This window comes from Catharus ustulatus (genome assembly GCF_009819885.2).
Source record: "Catharus ustulatus isolate bCatUst1 chromosome Z unlocalized genomic scaffold, bCatUst1.pri.v2 scaffold_29_arrow_ctg1, whole genome shotgun sequence".
Lineage (NCBI taxonomy): Eukaryota > Metazoa > Chordata > Aves > Passeriformes > Turdidae > Catharus > Catharus ustulatus.
The window spans coordinates 5,591,506-5,617,520 of NW_024879446.1; the positions used below are offsets into that span (position 1 = coordinate 5,591,506).

The 26,015-nt window shown below is 38.9% G+C and overlaps 1 protein-coding gene across 6 annotated transcripts in view; it reads left to right on the forward strand.

The window, feature by feature from the left end:
* Window positions 1–26,015, forward strand: part of MCC (MCC regulator of WNT signaling pathway) — a 206,536-nt gene that overhangs the window by 126,414 nt on the left and 54,107 nt on the right. For 5 of the 6 annotated variants that reach the window (XM_033086586.2, XM_042780199.1, XM_033086588.2 and 2 more), the window contains 3 exons: window positions 11,025–11,138; window positions 17,707–17,849; window positions 25,085–25,221. In XM_033086586.2, the coding sequence (XP_032942477.1) occupies window positions 11,025–11,138; window positions 17,707–17,849; window positions 25,085–25,221 (394 nt within the window). Of the gene's footprint in view, window positions 1–10,634; window positions 10,654–11,024; window positions 11,139–17,706; window positions 17,850–25,084; window positions 25,222–26,015 lie in introns of those variants that run through there. The other variant, XM_033086590.1, reaches the window with a different exon arrangement.

Here is a 26,015-nt window from a genome sequence, read left to right on the forward strand (position 1 = left end):
CCTGCAGTTGAGTTTTTTGAACAGCTCTGGTTCGTGAATGGCATATCTTCGTGTAGTTTGCTTCGTTCCAAAGGGAGTTGCTATCAGAAAGGAGTTTGAGGCATCATGCAAAAATTTTGCATATGTTTTCTGGTCGCTAGCACTAGACACAAACATTTGAATAAGTGGTATCAATTGTAGGATGAAAGGTGGTAGAGGCCATTTTCAGTTTTTTGGTTTTCTGACACTGCTTTTGTCTTGCTAGTTAAAAAAAAAAACCTCTACTGACTTTCAATAATGCAAATTGTGTTTTCATGTTTTTCCAGCTAGAAGAAAAGGTTTTAAATGGAATTTTTCAGTAAGAGATTGATATCGAAAGAGTTACACCATACTGAGCAAGAACTTGCTTGAATAGGAAAGGGGCAGCAGGATAGGATAGAGCATAGCAATTATGCTTGAGACTTCTCTTTATTCAACATACTTTCATTAGGAATCTTTATATAAATACATAAAAACATAATGATGTACTGAAATCCAGATAAGCAGATGCTTTTTTTTTTTTTTAGCTTTTTCTGTTGTAAAAACACTCCTTTAGCAGTGTTGTAGTAACTGTTGATGTACTCACTTCTTTGTAACATGCTCTTAGAGATTATTCATCACAGAGCCGTATCAGGGCTGTGTTTTGCAACAGTACTTGTTTTGTATCCAACTTGTTAAAATTATAATTTGAATAATAACATCCAGTACAGTGGAAAACCTCAGGAGGAAATAATGCTAACTGCTCCTGCAGTTTGCCATCCATTTGCAAAGCTTTCAGTAAAATTAGCCACCTTTTCCTGGTGTATTGACCAGGTAATAAGAAAGAGAAGGCAGTGAAAAATGCATGACTTGTGATTGAAAATGCAGGAATGTACTGAATGTCTCTTATGAGACAAATACTCAAAGATAACTTTCACAAGGGTTTATGGCATGGAGCTAAAAGGAAATTTTGGAAACTTCCTGCAGCAACTGAAGTTATAGTAGCATTGGTGATTTTCCTGCATAGGATTAAGTCTGAAGAAATTAACTGTCCTTGGAGAAGTCTTGCATTGAGTTTTGGTTGATTTACGAAGATTACTGGACAAAAACCCTGACTTCTGCTTAAAATGGCAAGTTCTGGTCTAGGAGACAGTTGCTTGTGCTAAGAATTGACGTGCAATACTGAGACAGTGACCTGGGAATATAGCATGGACTAGTGTGAGATTTACAGCCAGGAGTGTAAAGGTGGTTGATACTTAAAACCTTGTAACCCTGATAATATGTTTTCTTTCTGAAAGCAAGAAAAAATCATTTAAAAATCATTGCTTCACTGTGAGCTGGGAAGTCACTGGAAACCTCAGCTTCTTTTCTACTTTTTCAGCCTGGAGAAGCTTTGACTCGTGGGTGCCCTTAGGGATGATGGAGCTCCTGAAAGGAGTGGCCATCAGAAGGGGGAAAGAGGGAGTGGTGGCCGGAGCTTAAAGGAAGGAGATATGAGGGTCTCAAAGGTGCAGCTAACCTTGGGAAGGTGAAATAATTAAGAACTGTACTGAATGTGTTTTGTTAAACAAGTACGTGCACATCCGGGGAATTTTGATCAGTTGCTTCTAAAAATCATTTTAGATCTGTACTTTTGGAATTTACATAATGGACATTTTAATGTAAAGCTCTTTAGGGCCTAAACAGACTAAGGAAAACTGGAGAGATGTTTTCTTTCTGTGAGTTTCAAATAATTGGACAAGTACATCCTAGAGGATTTGGTGGGGGTTTTTTGTTTGTTTTCCAAGTTGAGTTGGTTTTTGTTTGATTTTTTTTAATTGCTTATGGTGGAAACAAAGTGCTGATTTGACCTGGCAATGAAAAATCTTGTTTCTGTAAATTTATGGTGGACAGCAGATCAGCTGGGTCGTTCTGGACACAGAGGTCCTTTGTACCATTGTAAGTCAGCTTTATTGCTATTCCGTAGTCCTGTCTTCGAAAATCAGAAGTTATTTTGAGATAGTTTTTGGAAAGAACTCAAGAACCATGGGATGATGTAGTAAATTATGATTAAATTAGCATAACAAGTAGTGTCTAATGTTTTAGTGGTTCTTGAATGGTGATCTCCATTTTGAAAGATCTAGATTATTGTCAGAAAAAAACTGAGGCTGAAGGAGCAACTTCAGTTGCTGCAAAAAATGATAGAGCTTTTGGTAAACAAACCAATGTAAATGAGCTTAAGCCCTATCTGGAGCATTGCAGTCAGCACTGGACTGTGGGTCACGATAATGATACATGCAAAGGATTGAATGAAGTGCATTCGTAGAATTAGTTTTTCACTCCTTTCGTTCCTGAGGGGAAAATAGTGTGCCTGTCACCTCAAGAAACTGGAAGGGAACAGAGAAAAGGAGTTTGGCATCCTGAGATTTCAAGGGAAAAGGACCTGTGCTGAACCTTGCTGGTTTTCTCCTCCATTTAATTTTCTCTGGGGATGTTGGGCAGAAGAAATAGGAAAAAATAAGTCTCTTCCTCTTTCTATTGGTGTAGTGATAAAGAGATAATTTATCTTACTTAAATTATGTTGAGAGTAAGTGTAAAGTGAGTAAGAAGGCTATATAAGTTCACTGAAGGGGGATAAAATTCTTCTAAGACTGGACCTAGGACCTAGCTAGGACCCTTCCTAGCTCATAATTTTGTAGTGGGTTGTTTTTTTTTTTTTGGTTTTTTGGTTTTTGGGTTTTTTTTAGTTAAAGAAAGACTGTGATTGCAGACAGTATGTTGAGAAATGAACACTGTGTTTTGTTCTAAGTTTAGTCTCCCCACAACACCATTTTCATACCCTGCACTACTGTTGCTTTGCTCCTTCAGTGGGAGTGGAAATAGCCACCAGTTCCTCCTCTGGAAGGTAAAAGCAAGGCTGACCATTCCTGCACAGTGTAAATGCCAGTTCTGGGGCCATCAGTGTGGACATGTGGGCTGCCCTGCAGTGCCACATAGAAAGTTCTTAAGAATCCCAAATGAGTTTACTTTCTACTGTGTAGTTGTTTTCTGCAGTCCCCAGATTCAGGTGTTTTTCTCCTTACGTTATTTTTGGGTCTCAGTATTTGGCTTTTCTTCTCACATTGCCTAAAATTTTCTTTTCAGCGATATTGTAAACATCTGTTTTGATAGAAGTAGAGCCATTAATCTAGGCCTCGGGCATACTCAGAAGTGCAATTAACACCGTGGCCCATTCATCAAGTATGAATTGCCAGATGAATTTTTCAAAGGAAAATCTTCCGTGGTTGCATTCTTTGCTTTTTCCTTTAATACATTTTAAAACTGATTCTGCTCACTAGAACAGCATTAGTTTACCTCTTCTGTGTTTTTTTAAACAATCTTTAGTGTATTTTCCTTATGGGACATTTTTTTACTTTGTTTTAGTTGAATAGTTTTTTTTGTTTGTATTTTGAAATAGTTTGAAATATTTACAAATGCCTGCAAATGTTAATTTTTACTTTAAAAGAACCCAAGCAACTTCAGTTGAAATTGTTTATAAATGATACAAGCAGATTGAAAACATGTTCTGCAGATTTTTCAAATTAGAACTGTATCTTACAAAAATTTGGTCTTTGTTTTTCTAGAATTTGAATGGCTCCATTCTGGCTAGTGTTGGCACATTATTTGTTTAGTATTGCACAAGCATATGAAGTAACTGTCTAATGTTTAATATGACAATAATTGCCTCAGAAGCACAGTCATAAAATATCCATTTTGTATGTCAATTTGAAAATGTGTAGGCTTTTTATTAGCACATAACAGTTATTTTGGGCAAAGATTTAGGGCATTTTTGTAGGCATATCCAGAAATTCAGTGTACCACTTTTTTAGTCATTTTGACTTTGTCTTGGGTAGTTATGTACAGGGTTGCTGACTGTGGAATTTCAGGGCTGTGCTCTAGAGATCATACGGCTGAAAATGTCTGGGGACTATCTATCTGTCATGTCACTGCTTCTGGGATATGGTTATTCTTTTATGTTTTTCCCTTCCATTTTGTCAGTAAATTCACAGAAACTGAGTTTGATTGCATTTATTTCATCACTGTGACTATAAAAAATACACCTTTTGTGGGCTGTGGCTAGGAAAAGGTGGCTTGAAAATTGTGTAGACAGAGAAGAAAAATGATTGAAAGTAGCTGCACATTTATATAGAATCACTTCAAGTAAGTGTTGTTTGCAAGTAGTGCTAATCTGTTCTCCTGATAAAATGTAAACCTGACAGAGCCTTGGAGTTTTATCTACAACAAATGTCTATTACATGAGTTTAGTATTTTTTAACTTCTCTCTTAGAAAGGTTTTTAATCTTTGCCTTGACTTTTGTTTCATTTTGTTTGAGTTTTTTTCCTCTGTACCTTGTTCACATGTCTTCAGTGTATCTACTGTGCCTTAGCATGAAAGGTTCTCATTCACCTCAGCAGGTAAGTGCCAACCTTGTCTGTACTTTCCCCAGACCAGCCCTCATACTGTTCTGTACTGCTCTTTATGAAAGTTAGCAGTCCACAGTACAACCACAGCCCTGAGATTGCTGGAGGTTTTGTTATTCTGTCTTCAGATGTGTTTTTCACTATGAACTTACATTACCAACCTTCTTATTCCTTGACTGCAATTCCTCTTTCCCTTGAAGAAGAAAGGTGTCAGAAAATAAAATGGATAGACATTTGCTGTTTCGCTCTTTCTGCACAGTTAACTGGAGTTCTAACTTATATTTTCTATGTTGTCCTGTACAACTACCATCTCTCATGTTAGGAAGCACCTCAGGTTTTCAAAGCCAGGATAGTGTCCAGTATAATTTGGTAGCAAAAGAATTGGAAAGTTTTCAGAGAAGAGGCAACATTCTTAATATTTAATCAGACATTTTTATGTATACTACCCGTCATTAAAATAAGTAGTTACAAGTCACAGAAAATGTCCATGTTGTGGATTATTTGCACTAAACTATGCCTGTGGGAAATAAAGAGGAGAAAATGTCAGAGTCTAGTACTCTGGCGAGGTTCTTTTAGATAGTCCACATGTTGATGTTTAATATTAGATTTTTTAATTTGAAGATAGTACACGGGATTTCTGTTTTAGCATCATGACACGAAACACAATGAGAACACAATACAGATACAAGTCAAACACAGCAGAGGAGAGCAGTTGCAGTGCACAGCTCAATCACAGCACCAGTGTGGTTCCTAGCCTCTCTCTAATGTAATCACTCCTACCACCCTGGGCATCCCTGGCCTTGCCAGGAGTAAATGTGTGAATTGAAACAGGCGCGGACTCATTGCTCACTTTGAAATTCTGTCAGTTGATTATGTTTTTGTAGTTTTTATTTTGGGCTGAACTATGTATAACGCCTCACACTGGCCTGGCTGACTCACGGAGACATTCACACTCTTAATGAGCTTGGGGAGAAATACACAGCATCTAATTTTTTCAGCTGTTGTTAGTTGTTTATCTAAATCAAAACCGACCCTTTAGGTCCTCTTGGTGTTGAGATCAAGTCAGCTTTTTTTGCTGTGCTCAGTCCCACCCAGCCACATTCTTCCTGAGCTTCATGGACACATCACCCTGGCCCATCTGTGATCCTTCTCCCATAGCAGGGTTTTACTGATCAGACACAGAGGACACACAGAAAACAAATAAACATGTCTTTTGGTGTTTGGCTGCTTTGTATTGGTATATAATTTGGTATGATTTTATGGCTCCCTGTTTATGTCAGAGGAAACCTTTCCGAACATTGGTTGCCAAACTAGTGTGCAGCAGTACTGTAGCTGAGGAGTACAGGAAATAAGAGGAAAAAGGTAAGATTAGTACTTCAATTTCACAGAGAATTATGTGCACAGGTTGTTTTTTGTAATTTCTGTTGAAAATAGCAAACGTGCAGTCAGTATAACTGGTGTTAGCAATATGGTTTAATTAGATTGGTTCCAGGCTGAGGGAATGAAAAATGTGGATCAAATTTAGTGGTGAGGATCACATTTCACAATGACTGGGAAAAGTCCTGAGTGTAATAGTAATTTTAGAGCTTTTCAGGGCTTTAACCTTATAATTTTTTCAGCTCTCTCCTTCATTGCCCTTTGTGTCTTTCTCTTGGTTTGTTCTTGGCCTCAGAACACTTCTAGCGGTGTGTACAACAGTATAGTAGTTATCTACTTCCTTGGTGTTTAGTTCATCTTGCTATCCCATCCACTTCTGTATTTGTTTCCCACAAAATTCTTCAGAAACCCAACTGCCCACAAATGTTGTTCCTAATTCCTCCAGAAAATATTTCACAGCACCAAAAGCAGTCTTCAAAGTGTGGTACAAAATAGGCATTACATATCATGCCTGCAGTATTGTATGAAATGCTTGTAGAAGCAGGTGGATAGTGAGGAAGAAACTGCATTCGTAAAGTAAGCTTGATCAGAGGTCAGGAAGTTGCTTTTCCTAAACTTGTTTTTATGTTTTGATAATTAAAGTGCCTTTCAAAACTTAGCTGCACATTGGTTTGCATTTTAATGAAAGCATACTATACAGTTCGGTTTTTTATATTAATAATGCTTTATAATAATAGTAATAAGTAATTGTTATTGTACTTTTAATATATTAAAACCTGTTAGGATAATATTTAGTATAGCATACGGTTTCAGTATATATTTCAGTAAGTTTCTGTATGTTTCAGTAAGCAACCCACTGTTGTCACTGCAATAACAGCTCAAGGAAATTGTAGCTTCTTAATTAAGATAGGTAATTAATTTTATATTTATACTATGCATCTAATGTATTTTCTGACTTTCTTAGATGATGGTAGAGAAGCAAACTGGTTGGCTAGTCTGACCGTTCTTAATCTTTGTTCTCACGTATTGATCCTGCAAGTCCTGTTGGACAGTTTGGGTGCCTCAGCATCACAGCATTGGTTTCTCTCCTGGTGGAATTCAAGTAATTTCACGAATACAAGCCGCAGCAATTTGACAAAAATTTTGGTGGAAACCCGGAAGTGCGGCTAATACTCGGGGGCGGCTTATATGTGAATAATTTTCTGACATTCACAACCCCAGACGTGCCAACCAGGGCGCCGAGCCAAGCACCTGCCAGTAAAAGCCGGCATTTCGCGATTGTTACAAAGTGTTACTCTGTTGCCCTGGCTCCCTGCAGGCAGCACGGGGGGTGGGGAGAGAGGCCGGAGAGCTCTCTTCCCTCCTCTGCCGCAGCCCAGGGGAGAGACGGTGGGGCCCCGCACCGCCATTACCGCGGCTCGGGGAGCCGACGGGGGTCCGGCGCCACCATTGCCGCAGCTCGGGGAGGAGGGGGGGGCTCTGCCCCCGCCCTCCGCCGCCATGGCGGGAGCAGGGGGTGCACCGTGCCCGGCCAGCACCGTGGCGGGAGCGGGGCGCGCTCTCCGTGCCCGGCCGGCGCCGCGGCGGGAGCGGGGCGCGCTCTCCGTGCCAGGGCCGGTGCCGTGACGGGAGCGGGGCGCGCTCTCCGTGCCTGGCCGGCGCCACGGCGGGAGCGGGGCCGGGGCGAGCGAACCCAGAGACGGCGGCCGGCCCCGAGCGTCAGCGCCGGGCTGGGCCACCTGACCCCGTCAGCAGCCCCTAGCGGGCCGAGCCTGCACAACCTTAGTTGAGCCAGTAAACCCCCCGCCATGCCGCGGTTCTGTTAGTATTTGGCAACTTTGTTGCACGCGGGTCCTCGCTGCAAATGACAAAGCGGCTTATATTCAGGTGCGGCTTATTTATGGACAAAGAACGAAATATTTGCCAACACCCAGAGATGCAGCTTATACTCAGTGTGGCTTGTATTAGTGAATTTACTGTAGATATATTGGATCAATGTAAAGTTTATGAACATCACAAGCTTTGTCAATTGACTGTTTTTTCTGTATGAAGTAGTCTGTGCAGTCTATTGCTTAAAGGTTCAGACCTTTTTCTTGTACAAGCAGAAACCTTTGTGCTGTCTGTACTAATTTTACACACTGATGAGTTTTTTATGTGTTTCATAATCTTGTGTCATTAAGAGGCATGCCACTTTGAATTATAAATGTATGTTAAATGTGTGTTAAATCAATGTTAGTCATAGTGACTCTGCCTTAATCTGTCATTGTTTGCTGAGGAGAGAAAAAAATGGATGCCGTGTGGCTATCCATGTTCTCTCTTTCTAAGTTTTCACAATCCTGTAGCAGTTCCGCAGATTTACAGTTGTGGTTGACTTACTTTAGAGATTTTTAAAAGGAGTCTTTCCCACTTTAATGATTTGGTGACTTCTGAAAATGAACTTTATTTTTCCCTCACCCAAAATACTTCTGCATGGGCTGTAGCTCTTTGCTCTGATGTTTCGTTTTTTGAGTTACAGCAACATCCAGAGATTGTGTTCCAGTTCCCACCTGCCTTGTAGGAAGCACGGTCTGTGGGAACACTTGCACCTTAAGGGAAAGTGCTGCAATGGTTGTGTAATGTGTTTTTAATGAATTGGAGAGGAAAGCTTGACTCTGCCATTAATATACAGTTTTACTGGATGTGTTAAACTTAGGTATTGCGCAGTAGCTGGAGGCATCACTTGCACATCAAACTTGAGTACCACAAGCAGCCCTCCTCTGTTACGATAGCTTCTTTTTGCTTAGTCTGCCCTTTCAGTGAATTTCTTTTTTTTTTTTTTTTTTTTTTTTCCAGCATGTGGAAACTGAAACAGTCCAATTAATGAAAGGGTAATTTTGGATGGTAAAAAGATGCAACAAGCTTTCCTTGTCATTAATAAAGCCATCCTTTGGTTTTTTGGAGAAGAGAGATGCTATATTGAACATAGAAGTGGATGTAACTCACATGTTGGATACCCATATTTGGCAGGGGCTGCCAGGCCAGGCAGCAGGATTGCTGTAAAACAGCAAAAAAAAAATATTTCGTGTTGTTTCTTACCCAGCTTGCAGTATGCTAGGGACCATGAAGAGCATCTGAGCTGACTGCAGAGGGTGAAGAGGACAGAGATAAATCCATTGGAAGTCTGTCTCATTAGTTCCACTGTTCAGAGAACAAGTTGCTTTTCATTGAGATTTTCAAATTAATGGTGTCCTTTTATATTACAAGGCCATGTGTATGGGCATTATTAGTCTTGTATTTAATTAAAACCACAGCTGGTGATCATTAAATTACAGTGTATGAAAGGGAATGATACTTGACTATGTAGCATTGTTTTATTCAATTTAGAGAATTGTAGATGTTTTTCTTGTTTTATTTGAAAGCTGTGGTGAAGGATACACATTCTGGTGAACAAACTTGTGAGCTTCATTGCAATAATTCCACCCTGTTATGGGAATAAGGTGAAACAGTGGCTTCAAAATTCCTGAAAATTGGAAGCAAGTTATGAACAGATTGGTACAATTGGTCTGGTTCTTTTTTCTCCACACTGTGAAATCAGTGCACAGTTTCCTGTGGACGAAGGAGGCCTTCTGCTGGAAGTGAAAAATACTTAAAGGTATTCAGGATGTTTATGGGTTTATTAAGAGGTTTCAGTGTACATACTTTACTACTGTAGGATATGCCCACAGCAAGCCTGAGTTACTGGGTTTTTACATGAAAAATGAAACTGCCTTGAGAATCTTAAATGTTCTACAACATATAAATTGTGCATGTATATATTTGTACTGAAACAAATAACTGCATATGTGTAAGGTATTTTTATAGCTGATGTAATAAAAACCCTGTTGACTGAACTCACAAGTGAATAACTAGTTACATAGCGTTTAAAAAGGCAGCATTCACATCCAGATATCTTTCTAAAATTATCTTTCATGTCTTGAAGGCAGAGTTTTTTTCATTAACAGTGGGAATACTGTATGTGAAGAAGCAGTTGCCAAATTATCTGGTGTTTTAGAAGTTGATCTGCTGTCAGGCAGCTGCTTTCACACATCAGGATGGGAAAACAGCTATGGTTTTGCTGGCTTTCAGTATTTTAAAAGGTAGAATTTATATCAAAATAGGACTCATTAGCTGATTCATTGTAAAAGAAACAAGAAAAATTACTTTTAGGTGACCTGCCCAATAGAATAGCAGATTGAGGGACTGAAAGTGGATGGAAGCAGAGTTTGTATTTCAGCCTGAATCTTGGCAGCAGAGCAGTATTTGCTATGTTGCTTGATCTGGTGTGAAAGGTCACTTCTGTTTTCATATCCAGTATAACTTGAAGCTGTTTTTTGCTACTGTGAAGAAAGACTTCAGGGCTAGTGACTAGTTCTCCTCCTAGACTTTACATTCTGAATACACTTTGAATTCTGGCTGATGCCTTTAGTGAAATGATGAATGGGGTATTTAAGGACCAGAAGAGAGTGGGAACAATTATTTTAAGAACTGTTCTTGGTTTCTGAGTTGTTTGGCTAACCTAATTTCAATGTCCTGAGCTACCCTAGCCTCATACATATTTCCACATGCCATCAGCTAAGTGTAAACAGTATCTTTCATCAAAAGGATCTGCTATAGAAAGAAAAATAGTTCAGGTTCTTCATGTGTGGGTTAGTAGATAAGAATCACTGAAACTCGCTAGCATGAGGCTGAGAACAACAAGTGCAGAAGAGTAGCTCGCAGTGGAGTAAGCATTAGTTGCATAACAAAACCAAATCTTTTGCATCAAGCTATCCACTTTCACCAAAGTGATAACATCTATATGTCTAAAGGCATCAAAACATGGTACGCCTCATTCTATAATGCAAACCTTAGTCAACATTTAATGTAAGGTTTTATAGCGCAACTCAGGTTACGTCTTAATGAACTAGCATTAGAAATAATCTACACATTTCTAGCTGAATTATTCCTCATTGTATTTATCCTTATAAAGGACATCGTGAAGGAATGTGTGTGCTTCCCAGAAAGAAAAATTCCATGTTAAAATTATTAGTCAAACTGTAAGTTGTATGTGGATTTCTTTTAGATTTTGTTTTACTGAAGTTCCTATTAACTGCTGCAGAAATCCAACATTATTATAGCTGCTATATAATACTATCTCTTCTCTAATGCTAAACGGCTTGTGAATTGGTTAATTTGTTTCTTTCCTATTCCAGCTTCATTTGGCAGCCCTGGCTTCATTAAAGGGAGACATCGTGGAGCTTAATAAGCGTCTACAACAAACAGAAAAGGAGCGTGACCTGTTGGAAAAGAAATTGGCAAAAGCACAGGTGAGGAATATTCTGAAGATGGTCCTTGGTTTTGTGCAGTCCTTGTTCCTCAGAGAGAGAGGAAAATACTGAACAATGTCACAAGTCAAAAGAATCTTGAGACTGCAAGACACATAGTTGCCATAAGTTACACCTTTTATGTGTTGAAGACATTCTTCTAAAAAAAACCCTAAAAATTGATTAGATGCATTTTTGTTTGAAGTCAATATAAGCAACGAGTACTTTGAATTATTGTAGAATATAAGAACTATAGCTTGCTCTCAGTGCATTAGGTAACTGGTTGCAGAGCCTTGCACCCCTGGGTCACGTTTAAACACAGCACAAATTAACACTTATCAAAAGTTATTGCCAATTTGCAGTGGTTTGATGTTATGTGAGAAATTGTGGTCTAGCTTCCAGAATGCCAGTTGGAATTGTGGAATTGTGAAAACACAGCTAGTGGAAAGCCAAGAGGTTAAATAAGAATAAGGTTGAAACTCTGATGCTTTCATAGCTCTTACATAGAGGCAAATGCAAGCAAGGAAAATGGAACTATTTTTTTTAATATTTCTCTCTTCTGTATTTTATTAGTTATTTATATATATGTATTTATTTATTATGTATTTTTTAATGTTTTCTCTTCTGCCATTGTATCAAGTACCTTTTATAGGTAGTTAACATTTCAAAACTAGTTGAAAATACTTGGATAGAGACAATCAAAGTGTTTTGTCCTGTAAAAGTATGGTACCTTATTTGTTGCTTAGAGATGTTTTAGAATCTCCAACCTTGGAAGTACTCAAGACACCTGGACCTTGGTCTTGGGTTGGGTAGGGGAACCTTTAGTTAGTAAATTCCAATGGTCCTTGTCATCCTTAACCATTCTGTGATTTTACAGATTTAAAGTTATCAGTATTTAGTGCATTTTGATGTGATGTTTCATCTGTGTTACTTAAATTCAAGAAAAATATAGGAATGTTTAAGCTGTCTCAATTTTCAGGCTCTTACTTCAATCCTCCCTTATTTTGGCCTTTGCCTGCATTCCCTAATGTTTTTTTCAACTGCCTTTAAGATTTATGAGCTTGTAAGTGATACTGTTATTGTAGGCCATCAATGTAACATCTAGATAAAATCACTTTCATGTTTTTATTCCCGTTGATATGTGAACCAGAGCCGTGCTGGGAGTTAACATGGTTTATCAACTATCATCCTGAGAGCCTTTTCTAATTTCTGTAGCATTCTTTGGACATCCTTGGGATAGAGTCCTCTTTCTGGCTTACAGTTTGATATGAGGCTGCATTTGACAATCATTAAACTTCCAGATGGATTCACATCATTCTGCATGATTGCACTGATTTTATTGTTGTTATTTATAACTCTGGAGGGTCTGGTGCTAACCACAGGTTTTTGTTTATGTTTTATTTTTATTTCTGGGTCTTTATTTAAAAATACATGTATTATCTGTCAGACAGTGAAGAGTGCCTTGTAGGTGCTCTCATACATTACCAAATACACACTGATGGCAACTGGGATTAAGGATCAGTCCTTAATACCAATTAACATGTGCTCTATTAGCACAGGATTGTTTGGTGTTTTCTTTCATGGGTTACCAACTATGTGTGTGTACATAGTGCCTGGTTTGTAGTGATGGGGGTTTTTACTTGGTATTAAGCCATATGAACACAAATATAGTAATCACTGCCTCCTGTCCTGTGAAGAGCACACAACTGGAGTATCTGAAAAGCAGGCTGATAGGTAGATTTCAGATTTTAGAAGTATTTTTAATGAATAACTTTGTATAAAGGTTTAATGATTTATCTCTTTGCAGTTTATTTTTTTCTAAAGCCGTCAAGGGGATATAATTTAGTATGTATTAAATAAAATACAAATCTTTCTTAAGGAATTCAAATCATTAAACAAACACAACTCATATATTCAATGTGTTGGCAGTGTTTAAGTACTGAGACATACACAGGTAAAACCACTGCACCTTGTCTTCTTTACCTTCATCACTTCCAAGTATATGTGCCACTTAACATATTTTTTTAAACTTTTCTTTTCACTCCACAGAGATTTCATTGATTACTCTTCCTCTACAGCTTCTGTCTAATGCAAATCAGAGATTCAGAAAGCATAAATTAAATAGGGGGTGTTTGATGCTTTGCGTGACCATACTCAGATGCTAGTGGTCAGTATTAATCCTGTTCTGCATCTGGACTGTACTTACAAAGGCAGCACAGTTTTGTTTTAGCTGGCATGGTAAATGTTCTCTGGAACAAATAGCTCTTAAAACATATTTTTGGTAGAACTTTTCCCATCTAAATGAGGCATTTAGAAAGAAGGATTCGTGATTTGCAGAGTGGAGGTAATTTGGGGAACCACAACTGAAGTGATAAATGACAAGTGGTGAAAAAAGCTAGTTGGACAGCCTGGGCTTAAGATTTTGTGAAGTGATATAATTGATCAGAGATTGTTGTAGCATACTCACTTCCAAATCTGCAGCTTGTGGAGATCAGGTATAGCATTTCTCTGCATGCTTCTATTATTTTGATAGTGCAGCAGATCTCTTTGTCTATGTGTTTTTGTCAGTGTACAGTTTGGCAATAAAATGATCTCTTGAATTAAATGTGCTGTAAAACACTGGATAACCGCAACTAATGTCGTCTTCTAAAAATCTTTCTGTGATTATGAGAATTGTAGTGCTTTCTACTGGCCCTATGTGGCTTTGATAGTGATAAACAGTGGGATTCTGAAAGGAGAGCATAAGAAATGCACGTAGAGAATTGTTCTCCTTCATATCCCCTACCTTTCTTCCAAAATCTGTGTGCAGGAGGCCACATCACATTTTATAGTCCTCTATAGTCCTATCCTCCATGGATTTATATAATCTTCTTTCTAATCCATCTACATTCTTGGCATTTCCAATATCCTGTGACATGGAGTTCTGCAATTTTGTGATTGAGCATGGGATTTAATAACAGGCTAAGTGTTTCAGCAAGTACAAGAAGAATAGATAATTCACTTACGTTTTTCTTATAATTTCATCTCCTTTCACAAGGTTGTCCTGCTCTCTCACTCTTTGTGCTTAGTCATTGTTATTTTGGATTTTTCTAATAGCTCTAGACAAAGAATGTACTATATTGTTCTGGATCTTGTGTCACAGCAGTAAGTCTCGTTACTGCAGTGATAATTCTTTCCCATCCTCTTGATTATTCAGAATATAGGGAGGAACAGAAGAATTTCAGTGTAAGAATAAAACCAACACTCTGTAGACATACAAGAACAGAAGCAACATTCTCTGTAGACATGTAAGAACATGTGAATTTCACAGGAAGGCTGCAGTTTCTTATTTAACAGAGAAACTTGAAATAGATGAACACTGAAATGACTTGTTCTGTTGTGTGATGTCATTATCTGACATGGATTAATTCTGTGTGCTTCCACGTTACGTATACATACCACAGAACAATTAATTCTGACCATGCATGCTTTTTTGATTGAGGATTTAGCACTACAGACTTGTTTTTATTACTTAAATTTAGATTAATGGATTACCTCTTTTAAATCTGCCAGTCCTCTCAAATTAAAATACTGTATTAGCTGAGCAAAGATTTTTAGCTTCTGTAATCCTGTTAGACGGGTTTATGACTGTGGCTTGTTCAGGTGATGACTTGTATTCTTGGTGAACAGCTCCACAGCCAGTGTTTGTCTTTGCAGGGCCTGGGGCACTGGGGCATCTCTCAATGAGCACTGCTGCTAATAATCCTTTTCATTTTGTCCTCTGATTGAACACTGCAAATTTAATACAAAGATGAACATAATTTAATACATTGTTAATGTTTCTTTCACTAGGAATTTTTTACATTAATAGGCAATAGAATCAAGAGGTCAGGCAATGGTGATTCTAACTGTTGTTAATTTTTATTGTAAATGAAATAACCTTTTTAATCTGTACCAAAAACCAACCAAGAGTTCTCAACTTACATTGACAACTGTGCTGGAAACTTCTCTGCTGACCCCAGCAATTAATTGCTGATCTTTTGCAGCCTCTCAGTAGGTCATCCCTGTGTTTGCTTTCTCAGAGAATTAGACCTCTTAAGGGGTATGAGACTGGAGCTCTTAAGAGCTGGGAGAGAGATGAGGAAAAGGGTATCAAATATTTGTTGTGTGACTGACATGCAAATAAATCTTAAGAGCTGAATGTGTACACCTTGGAAAGAATTAGAGACTGGTGGCAGATTGCTGTTCTGAGACTCAAAGCAGAAAGAAACCAAGGAGGATGGTGAACAGCCGCAGTATCCCAGAGAAGAACTTTAGTAGTGGGTAGAAAAACAAGGATTTGTTTCTTTTCATTTTCAAGTTTTCAGATGAATATGCCACAATAAAGAGGAATCCTGAATAACCAAGAATTGTCCTCTGCTGCATTTTGGGATTCATATTGAACCATGTTTCTGTTGCTTGGATGCTTTTGCCATTTTCACTTGATTCTTATGGCTACCCAGAACTTAGGTGATGTAATTCTGTTCCCCACCTCCAAGTTAGTGCAGTCCTTAGCATCATGGCTTGTCTTTTACAGAGGTTTCCTTTCAGCCTTTCCCAGCTACTTTTACCTAAGATAATTCAAGAGTTCATTTATAAAATCAAATGTGAAGCTATTGTTGTATATTGCCAGTCTGCTGGTTGTTCACAAAATGCATCTGTCACTGAGTGATGTTATCCTGAAAAATGGTGTTTGAGAAATGGCTGGAGAAAACAGAAATGAAGTCGTAATGTGGCTGAGACCCATTAGCAAAAGTCCATATATCTTCAGTCAAGATAAACAAATTCTGCTTTTCAGTGCGTAGCTTAGAAAGACAAAAATTTTTGTGATAGGGGTTTTATTTATTGTCTGGAAACAATTATTATACACTCTATCTGAAACATCCCTTTGGTTTAAAAGCTAATAAAACCATCAGTATTTTTGAAAAAACACATAACAGATTGATCTGGATAACGTTGAGGTAGCATTTGTGGGCATGTGTGTGTGTCAGAGGAAATTCAAATTTAGAAAGGCTGAAGAAGCAACTCTTTATTGCCCTTAAATCTGCTCTAAAGCTTTTGTGAAGCATTTTCTCTGTGTTATTTCTGCACTTTGAAAGCCATGGTAGTTCTTCAGAAAGATACAATGTTAAGATGTGGAAATGTGAGAAATAAGCTGGAGAAGGATCCTACAATGAAGAGTCATGATAATGTACATACATGTACAGCCATATCAGTTGTCTACATGAAGTTTCATAAGCCAGGTGAACATTATCAGTCTTCAGAAATGTGTTCCTTTTGTCTCCTTTGCAGTGTGATGATATGATCTGTTTCTCTTAGTGTAGGTGAAAGTGATTTTTACTACAACTGAAGGTAGAAACTATTTTGTTGTAGGGCTACTTTTAAGTGTGCGTGTTCATGGAAGTTACAAATTGTGGAATAAATTTGTTTAAAGTTCAAAATAAAAATATTATTGAAGCTTATTGTGGCACACCTACTACTTTGGGCATATTATTATTATTATTATTATTATTATTATTATTGTTGTTGTTGTTGTTGTTGTTGTTTTGTTATTGTTATTTATTAAAAGTACAAAGGGTTCAGTGAGTCAGCTTGTATAAAGTGTTTACTTGATTTTAAAAAAACCGGTTTGATTCAGCAGTTTTGGAGGACCTCCAATATTGCTATCAATTTAGCTCTTAGAAATGCTAGAACTTTACATTATCTCTCTTCAGTTAAGGAGTGTGTGTTTTATACTGTTAACTAGCTTGTGAGTTTTCTTTTTTTGACAGCGTAGTACTCAGCATTGTGTGATTGCAAGGAGACTTGACAGAAGGGGGGTCAGAAGCAAAATTTTACAAGTCAAACTCTGGCCAACTACTACCAAGTGAAATTTCAATCAGCATACAGTGCTGCCTTGTAATTGCAGTGGTTTGTAGTGGTTGCTGTAATTGAAATAAAGCATGTGCTGGCCTGAAGAGTAAGCCAGAGAGGCTACATTTAAAATAGCGTGGGAATGAAAAAGGAGGATTTTATGATGTGGATAAAAAACAAGCAGTCGTGTAGCTCTTTAATTGTTCAAATCATAAGCATTTTTTTGGAGAGTATGAACATAATAAGGATATGCTATGGTACCTGTAAACATTAGTAAAAACAAGTACTTACACTGGAGAAGTTCTAACCTCAAAGTATGATTACTTTATAAATAATGTGGTTTCTGCCATAGGATTTGTTCCAATTCAGAACACATCAGGAAGATCCTAGGATTCAAAGATGATGTTTTATAGCTATTTTGAGTTGCAAATAGTGGGGTTTTTTTCAAGCAGAAGTGGCAACTTTTCTTTAGGAAAAAAACAAATAATGAAAGTACACTGCATAGTTTGTCAGTTCCTCGGATATTGTAACTACCTACCTGCATGTACCTGTCAGTGTTTTGTGTCTGTCCTTTTTTCTTGCTAAGGCACTGTTGGTTTGATGAGTAGGAAAACCACAGTGTTGTGCACTCCACACTTGTGCCTGATCTCCCTGCAGCTGTCCATAACACCCTTTCTATTTCCTTGCTTCTCTGCTGCAGTGTGAGCAGTCCCACCTGATGAGAGAGCATGAGGATGTGCAGGAACGAACGACGCTGCGCTATGAGGAGCGGATCACGGAGCTGCACAGCATCATTGCCGAGCTCAACAAGAAAATTGATAGACTGCAGGGAGCAACCATAAGGTACAGCAGCTTCCTGAGAATTCTGGGCCAGTGCAAGACATGGTGTGAGATATACTCTAATATGATGATGGCTTTCAGGCTTGTCATGACAGGTACTGAATAGCTGCCCATAATTAAGGTCCGTGTTCTGTAGGGCATCATCCCAAGCACCCAAGGAGTGCTACCTTCTCTCTGGCAAAACCACACTTTGCAAAACCTAACTAGGACTGCAAAACATGCACCATGACATTGAAGTATTTCTTTTTGTAATGTTCCAGGGTGCCACATAAGTGATAGCAGTGGTGTGTAAAGGAAGGTGAAGACACTCGACTTGAACCTCTACTTTTAACTTTATTTTGCAGCCTCCTGTAGATCACCTAATCAAAATAATTTGTGGGAAAGATATGGTTCAAATACATTTCAGTTGGTTTTGCTTCTTCTTGTGCTGGATTTTTTGACAAAACACAATGGCATAAATAATGTTATTGCCTGACGCTGCAGCAGCAAAGCTTGCAGTATTACACTGGGTTGTTACTGTGTTAAAATAAACTCACATTTGACTACATGGAAATATTTTTTACTCGCTATTATTTTCAATGTAGAAAAGTTGTAGTGGAGTGCAGTAGGAGTTTCTTAAAGTTTATCTAGTGGGGATGCAATTATATGCCAGAATATGGAGATTTTCTAGAAAACATAAAGTTAGATTTGATGCATCTGTGGGTAATGTTGACATGGTACTCTAGCCACATAGTCAGTTTTCAGTTTTCCTTTACCTGTTAGCTGCACTTTTTTTTATTGTAATTGCTTCATTTCTTCTTCCTTGTAAATACTTCTTCAAGCACAAGGCAATGTTGTTACAACTACTCAATCTCTCATGAAAATATTAGTATGCAAAAGGAGGAATGTTGGGTGTACCATAAGTAAGAGGGAGTATCATCACATACATATTTACCACTATTGAAGCAGTGTTAGATTCACATGTTCATGTTATTTAAGAGCATAAATACTGTTGCCTGTGAGATAATCATAGCTAGCAATGGTTATGGTGAGATTTTTCGGGTATTTTCTATGCTGATAGTAGTTCTCTGCCCTATGACTCTCTATTTATGCTTAATACCTCTGCAAACAAGCTTTCCATTTGTCTTTTGAAAAGACTAGTTGAGAAGCAAAATCTGAGAAAGCACAAGAGCTGCACTGTTTGTTTTTTCTTTTTGAGTGACAGAAAAACTCTGTGACATTTAAGAAAAATATTACATAGAATTCATAAAAATGATGCATTTGAAATCCTTGTGCCAAAGTAAATGCCAAGTAGTGTTCAATTATGAATCAGGTGGACACTCTTAATATCTAACCATGTCTATAAATGAGTCAGCTGTGACCTGCATAGGGACATGAGGTGTAAGAACCAAGCCCGATGGGATGTACATGTTGCTTCTCATGAAAAATGCAGTTTTTCTGTCCCTTTTGGAGGGTTCTGGCCTTTAACGACATCAGAACAATACTGCTGCAACAGGTGTCACACCACTGTCATGCCCCTCCAGTGTAATTCAATCATATGAGAACTTGTTTTGCTGAGACAGCTGGAATGCCTCATCTGGTTTTTTTGTTTCGGTTTTATTAGTAAGAGCAAAAACTGTTAATTTAGTGGCTCTTTTTGTTTCCTTTAATGATGGAAATAGGTTGTTTTCTTTGGCAGGCCAATAATGTGGTGTCTGGGGAACAGAGGAGTAGTATTCCTCCTGAAAATGGAGACTGAAGGGATTCTACAGGGTTTGTAAAGCCAACTGAAAGAAGGAAAGCTACCTCCTGCTGTGGCTTTCTGTAAATTCACACTGGGATCTGCATATGTCATTCTTGAGAAGCTGTCCGTGTGTCCCGTAGAGCAGGGGTGGTGCAGCTGCTGTCCTTGCTGGAACAGGTGTGCCTCACAGCACTTCGTCCTTGTCTCTGGGGACTGTTGAGTCTGGGAGCTGGAAAAGAACCGTCCAGAAGGAAAGTGTTCTGGGAACGCAGCCCTGCTGGGGCCTCAGCAGTTACTTTCTTCTAAAACAGGAGGATTTTAGTTTTGATTTGTCTCTTTGAAACCTGCAGGTAGTATTGAGCAGAGGCTTTATTTGTGTTGTCACAAAATTTGGTCTGTCTTTGTGGAAGCAGAGTTTATATCGATTTTAGGTTGTAAAAATAAACTAATATGTAGCTTCATGTACCTCTATTCTATGGCATTCTTTATAGTTCCTAAACCCAAAAATATTTTGGAAACAATTAGAAGAAACCAGTATGTCATGGATGGTATTTGGCTATACTCTTTAAATTGTATTATGTTTATTTGAACATCAGCAGTACCCTCAGAATGCTGGACAGAAAGTAAGGAGACACTATGTTTAAATTTGAGTAAGGTGTTCTAACAGTCTGAGAAGGAGTGTTGGCAGGCTGTATAAATTGGTTAAAATATTCTCCATTCTGAGAATTTTTATCTCTGTTTTTTGGTGTGTGTTGGGGTTTTTTTGCCTTTGCAATATCAGGGTTTAAAAGTTTAATAGCTTTTGCACATATGCTTTAGTAATGCCAGCTCTAGAATCATGGAGTGCTTTGGGTTGGAAGGGACTTTGAAGATCATGTAGTTCCAACCTCCTGCATGGGCAGGGGCACCTTCCGCAAGACAAGGTTCCTCAGGGCCCTATTTGTCCTCAGACACTTCCAGGAATGGGGCAACCACAGCTTTTCCAGGAAAGGAGAGAGCTTGAGTCACATGTCAACACATGTGTCTCTTCCCGGGTGTGTCTGATATACTGATCCCAGCAGCAATAATTATGCAGGAATATTGTTAGAAGTTTACATGATTTTTCTAGATTTGCTAGCCATTTCTTGAGTCCAGGTGTGTGGGCTCATGAATTTAGCTGCAGGTCTTGCTCTGCATTCTTCCAGCATTCCCTGAGGAAAATGAGTTCACCATGCCTGGGGGAGCAAGCATTCATATGCACTTGCATCTCCCTACTGCTGGTACAGCCAGATGGTTTGGAATCCCCCTCCTCCAAAAAGAGATACTAAGATGAAAAAAGTGACTTCCAATACTCAAACGCTCACGTGCAAGTAGATGAGCCTCTGTTGCCAAGGATTTCTGTCCTTTGGCAAGGTGCATACAATTTTCTCTCAAAGTGTGTACAGCCTAGACAATGGGAAAACAAGTCAAGTGGATCTTTTCAGTTAGAGTCATATTGTAAATACTTGGACATAAAGGATGCACCCAGTAACTGAAGCACGAAAAGGATTTAGAAATTACGCGGTAGAGTACTAAAATGCAGTAATGTCTACACGTAAGGGGAAAATTTCTGACTTCAGAAGCTTTTAGTATTGCCTTAGATTCATTCAAACTTGACTTTTTTTTCTTAATCATTTCTTTGGCTGTCAAAATCAACTGTAACTTCAGCATGTGACTGACAGTTTTTCTTAGATGTCAAACTGAGGTTCAAGGAAAGTAAAAAAGAGATGTCTAATTGCTTTTAGTTCTCAACCAGTGGCTGTTTGGGTACATCTCTGCAACTCTTAAAATAGCAAGCAGCTATAACAATACCAGAGAGGAAATATATGTGGCCATAACAGGACTGGGCCAGCCGGGCAATCTGTGGCATAATCGATAGAGAAACAGGAACAATGGAGCTGCTGAAAAACATAAAGGCTTTTATTGTAACAAAAATTACAAACGTAAAAGCTGCATGGTACAAGGGCAACCTCTGAAGATCTCAAAACCCAGAAAACACAGAGGTGTGTAGATGGGGTGGAGGGCACAAGATCCAGTCGATAACAAGGATAAAGAACAGAGCCATATATGTAGCTGGCAGCCAGCCAACTGTATATCAAAACCAAGAATAGCGCCTTATTTGTAACAAATTGGTTAACATATTAGTTCCCATGAGACAACTCTTCTTTTTGTTCTCTCACCATGATGTAAAGGATGTCCTCTTTCCTAGCTAGGTGTCTCCCAGGGTTTGAAGCTGAAGCTGTCTGCATCTGCAGATGAAGTCAGCTCCCTCCATCCCAATTTCTGCAGAAATGTGCTCTGTTCAATGTTGGTGCCTGATAAGAATTACTTGAAATAGTTGTCAAGAGCCTTGTAGCCCACTACTGTAAAATCATTTGCTCAGACTTACAGCTTTTAATCTGAGATACATTTAGAAAGTGTAGGAAGTTAATTGAGAAGAGGGGTAGAAAAGACACTACAGCCTCACAAGAAGTAACACACAGCATCTACAGTCACATTTATACAGTGACCTAGCGCTTCTACACATGTGCTAGGTGGAAGCTCGCACATACTGGATTCAATTCAAAGGGCGGTGTGGGTGTGGTAGTGTTGGGTTCAGCACACAGTGCCCAGCTCCACCTGCCCTCAGTAATTAATTTCCATGCTGTCTTGAGTGTGTCACTATTCACAATGTTCAGAGGGACCTCAAATGTTTGCACACAGAGTGCAGTCGTTCCTTGTGCACATACTCCTCTAGTATTTTCTATCTGAGGGTCTTAGAGAGTTTTTTAAATAGTTATTTAAATAAAAGGATTGTTGAAAAACTGCTGGCATCTGTAGTACAAAACTGTGGACTCTTTATATCTGTGAAGAGAACATGCACCTTGCCAGTGTTCTGTGTTGTGGAAATGATGCTGAAAAATGTGCACTTTTGCTCACTGTTTGAACAAGTTTTTCTGAGTGTCTGTGCAGCACTCTGGTCCTTGGTTGCACCTGGTGATGAAGACGGCAATTGGTGCAGAAGTAACTGAAAACCACGGGGTTATTTTCTCCTATCCTCCCATCCTCTGTGTCCAGAATTGCTTGATCTGGTGTTTATTGCCCCCAACTCACCACGACATTCCAGCAAGTGGGACCATCCGAACCCATAACAGAACAAATGCCTGCTTTTTACAACCAGGCTGTTGCTGATGGCAGCAATAAGGAAGTTGTAATGCCTCCACCTTCTGGGTGGTGTGGCAGGAGTCCAAGGGCTGGTCATTGTCAGCTGTCAAGCACCTTCCATTTCCAGTGCCACTGGAGAACTCTTTCCTCTGTTTTTGGGAAAGGGAAGTCTCAAACAATATCTTTATTACTGCCAGCATCAGTTTTAAAGCCAGAATTTTTATTTGTGATATGGCACTGCCCTCGAATTACCCCTTATTCTTGTCCTCAGTCTGTTTCCAGTCTGCTCTCTGTTTGTGGAGGGACAGATCAACCTTGCTACCACTTTATGAGAAATGGATTTCTGATCTTTCTGGTCAGCTTTTAAAAGCATTAGTTCATTTAGAAACTGTCTTCTGTCTTGAGTCATCAGAAGGGTGAGAGTCCTACTGCATTATGTATTTTTCAGTGTCCCAAGATATTGAGGGGCACTTAAACTGAAAAAACTCAGAGCTAGTACTAGCTAAATGAGTCAGTGTTGTATCTTAAACAGAAGAATTTGTGCAAGACCCCAAAGTAGAGTAATGAGAAATTATTATGATGTGTGCCGTTGCTTTAGGGCCAGTAGAACTTTTTATACATTTGTAGAGGTAATTCAGGTTTTAAAAATGTAGGACTAATTGTTTCATAAATTAAAAAATCAATTACCTTCGGATGAAAAATTGCAACTGTTTGAGTGCTTGGTAATTGTTTTGTCTAAAGCTAATTACTGGTGGCTTTTTTTTTTTGTGCCTAATAACAAACTGGTACATGGAACATTAAATGACACCTATGTATCTTAATTGCACTGTTTTAACTCCTGCTATTCATGATTAGGTTCTAACACTGTCCTAAATAAATATTGCATGGTACCTCCAAGACATGTCTTTGGTGTAAATCTCGTTGTTAACCAGCTGGCCTGGATTTTGTTTAGTAATAGTAGTCACTAAGTGCTTCTGCTAAAGTTGCACTTTCTTTGCACTGAAGCAAATGTAGGGGCTAGAGGAGTATGGTAGAAATTACATCTCAGTATCTTGGGAAACACTACTTGGCAAGCAGGCTGGAAATCCTTTTTTGAGTTTTGTTGAGGTATGTAAGTTTTTACCTCTGCAGCTCTGAGAGCAGACTTCTGTCATTGATGCCTGTATGTATGGGCTATCTTGTCTGCTGTTTGGCCTGAGGAATCAATATACGCCTCCAGGCTGAATCCTGCAAGAAAGGCTCATCACCATGTAGCACACACACAACAGACCTAGCATTACAGATACACCTCCCTGATGCAGATCCCCAGATAGGTCTTTGCTGTTTCTCATTTTTTCCAAAGCCAGACAGTTCCATTCTCACACTTTTTTGCTGAATGTGCAGCAGAATTAATCTCTGCATGTGATTTAGCGTGCAACAAAATGATGGCTGTTTGTTTTCTATCGGAGGGGCCCTGCACCTGGAAAAACTGGTGTTTTTCCAATGTTTAAAATAGATATTTTAATGTGAAAACAGTCGCTATGAAAGTTTAAAAAAATAAATCTGAGTCAAATCAGCAAATGGATCAAAAGGAAAAATGTTAACAAATGTTCTCAAGCAAAGCTATTACTCATTTACTTATCTCCTTTCCTAGTGCTTTGAACTCTTGATATGGAGACAGGAGAGAAAAGCCCTAATTTTTTAAACTCATTAGCTTTAGCTAAGGTATACTGTGTCCTCAGTTATTTTAGTTGTACCAGCTTGACAAATAAATTAAAACCTAGGTAATTAAGGCTTTTGCTTTTTCACTGATTCCAGCAGTTCAGTGCAATGCTCACTTATCTGTTCCTTTGTCTTTTGGGAGGAGAAAATGAAAAACCAACCTGCCTGTAAGAGCATTTTGATTCACATATGCAGGTACATGCATGTGCATGCTTTACTTCGCCCATGAGATGGTGACATTCTTGAATTGAGAAAGAGACCAAAACCAGTTATTTCTAATCCACTTTGTGATCAAAGCCACTTGTGCTGATTTGTGTGAATTACCAGTTGGAGAGTGACTGGAGAACAGTCTATGTCCTTGCTCACGTCCTTGGTAGCACTCAGTTCCACCCGTTGCTTCCTTGTCTGGTGGCCAGAAGAAATAATGAAGTTGGGAATAAAGAAATGGAAACCAGGCACCAACTGCTGCAAGTAGCTGTTATGGGCATGGCACAGTGGCTTTGCAGTGAAGGGTTTAAAGTCATCTCTACTGACTGGAAAAAACACTTGTGTGAATTGAATCCTGTGGCTCAGCTTGTGGGTCTGAATTGAGTGTCCCAAAGATACACATTTCCTCAGAGGGTTTAATTTCTGCCTTTGCTCTCTCTGGCAGGGAGGAGGATGAATACTCAGAGCTGCAGTCGGAACTGAGCCAAAGCCAACAGGAGGTTAACGAAGACTCACGCAGCATGGACCAGAACTCTGTCTCAGTGCCAGAGAACCAGTCCACCATGGTCACTGCAGATGTGGGTGAGTTGTGTTCTTAGCAGAAGTGATAATTTCCCACAGCAGAAAGGTATCATAGCTTTTGAAATGCAAATTCAAGCATTTGGTGAGGAAATTAATTAAAGTAGGATGTTTTAATCACAATTGATGCTGATCTTCTACACGGATGTGAACTTAAATGTGAAGCAATCTCTGTGCCTTGATTGTAGAATCTTGCAATCATTAAGTTTGGAAAAAAATCTCTGAGATCTTTGAGTCCAACCATCAACCCAGCACCACTACCATGTTCTCATGTGTCCTCAAGTGCCATATCCACACAGTTTATGAACGCTTTCAGGCGTGGTGACACTACACGCCCCCTCGGCAGCCTGTTCCAACACTTTACAACCCTGTCCATGAGCATGTTTTTCCTGATACCCAATCTAAACCTCCCCTGGTGCAGCTTGAAGCTGTTTGCTCTTGTCTGGTCACTTGTTACCTGAGCAAAGAGCCTGACTCTCACCTGACTGCAGCCTCCTCAGTTGAAGAGAGCAGTAAGGTCCCCCCAAGCCTCCATTTCCCCAGAAGCAGACCTTCTAACAGAATTCTGGTGTAATTCTCATGATGACAGATTGCCAGAATTCTTTTCAGAAGCCTATTTCTGTTTTCTGTTCAATATTGTTTGTAAGTGCAAGACCTGCAACAGCACATTTGTATTTTCGTGTCTACAATTTCTAGAAACATTGATACAATAGTATTAATAATACACTGTGAAGTATCTGACCTAGAGAATTCAAAATATTTAATAGAGGTTTTTAAAGTTATAAAAAAATTGATGT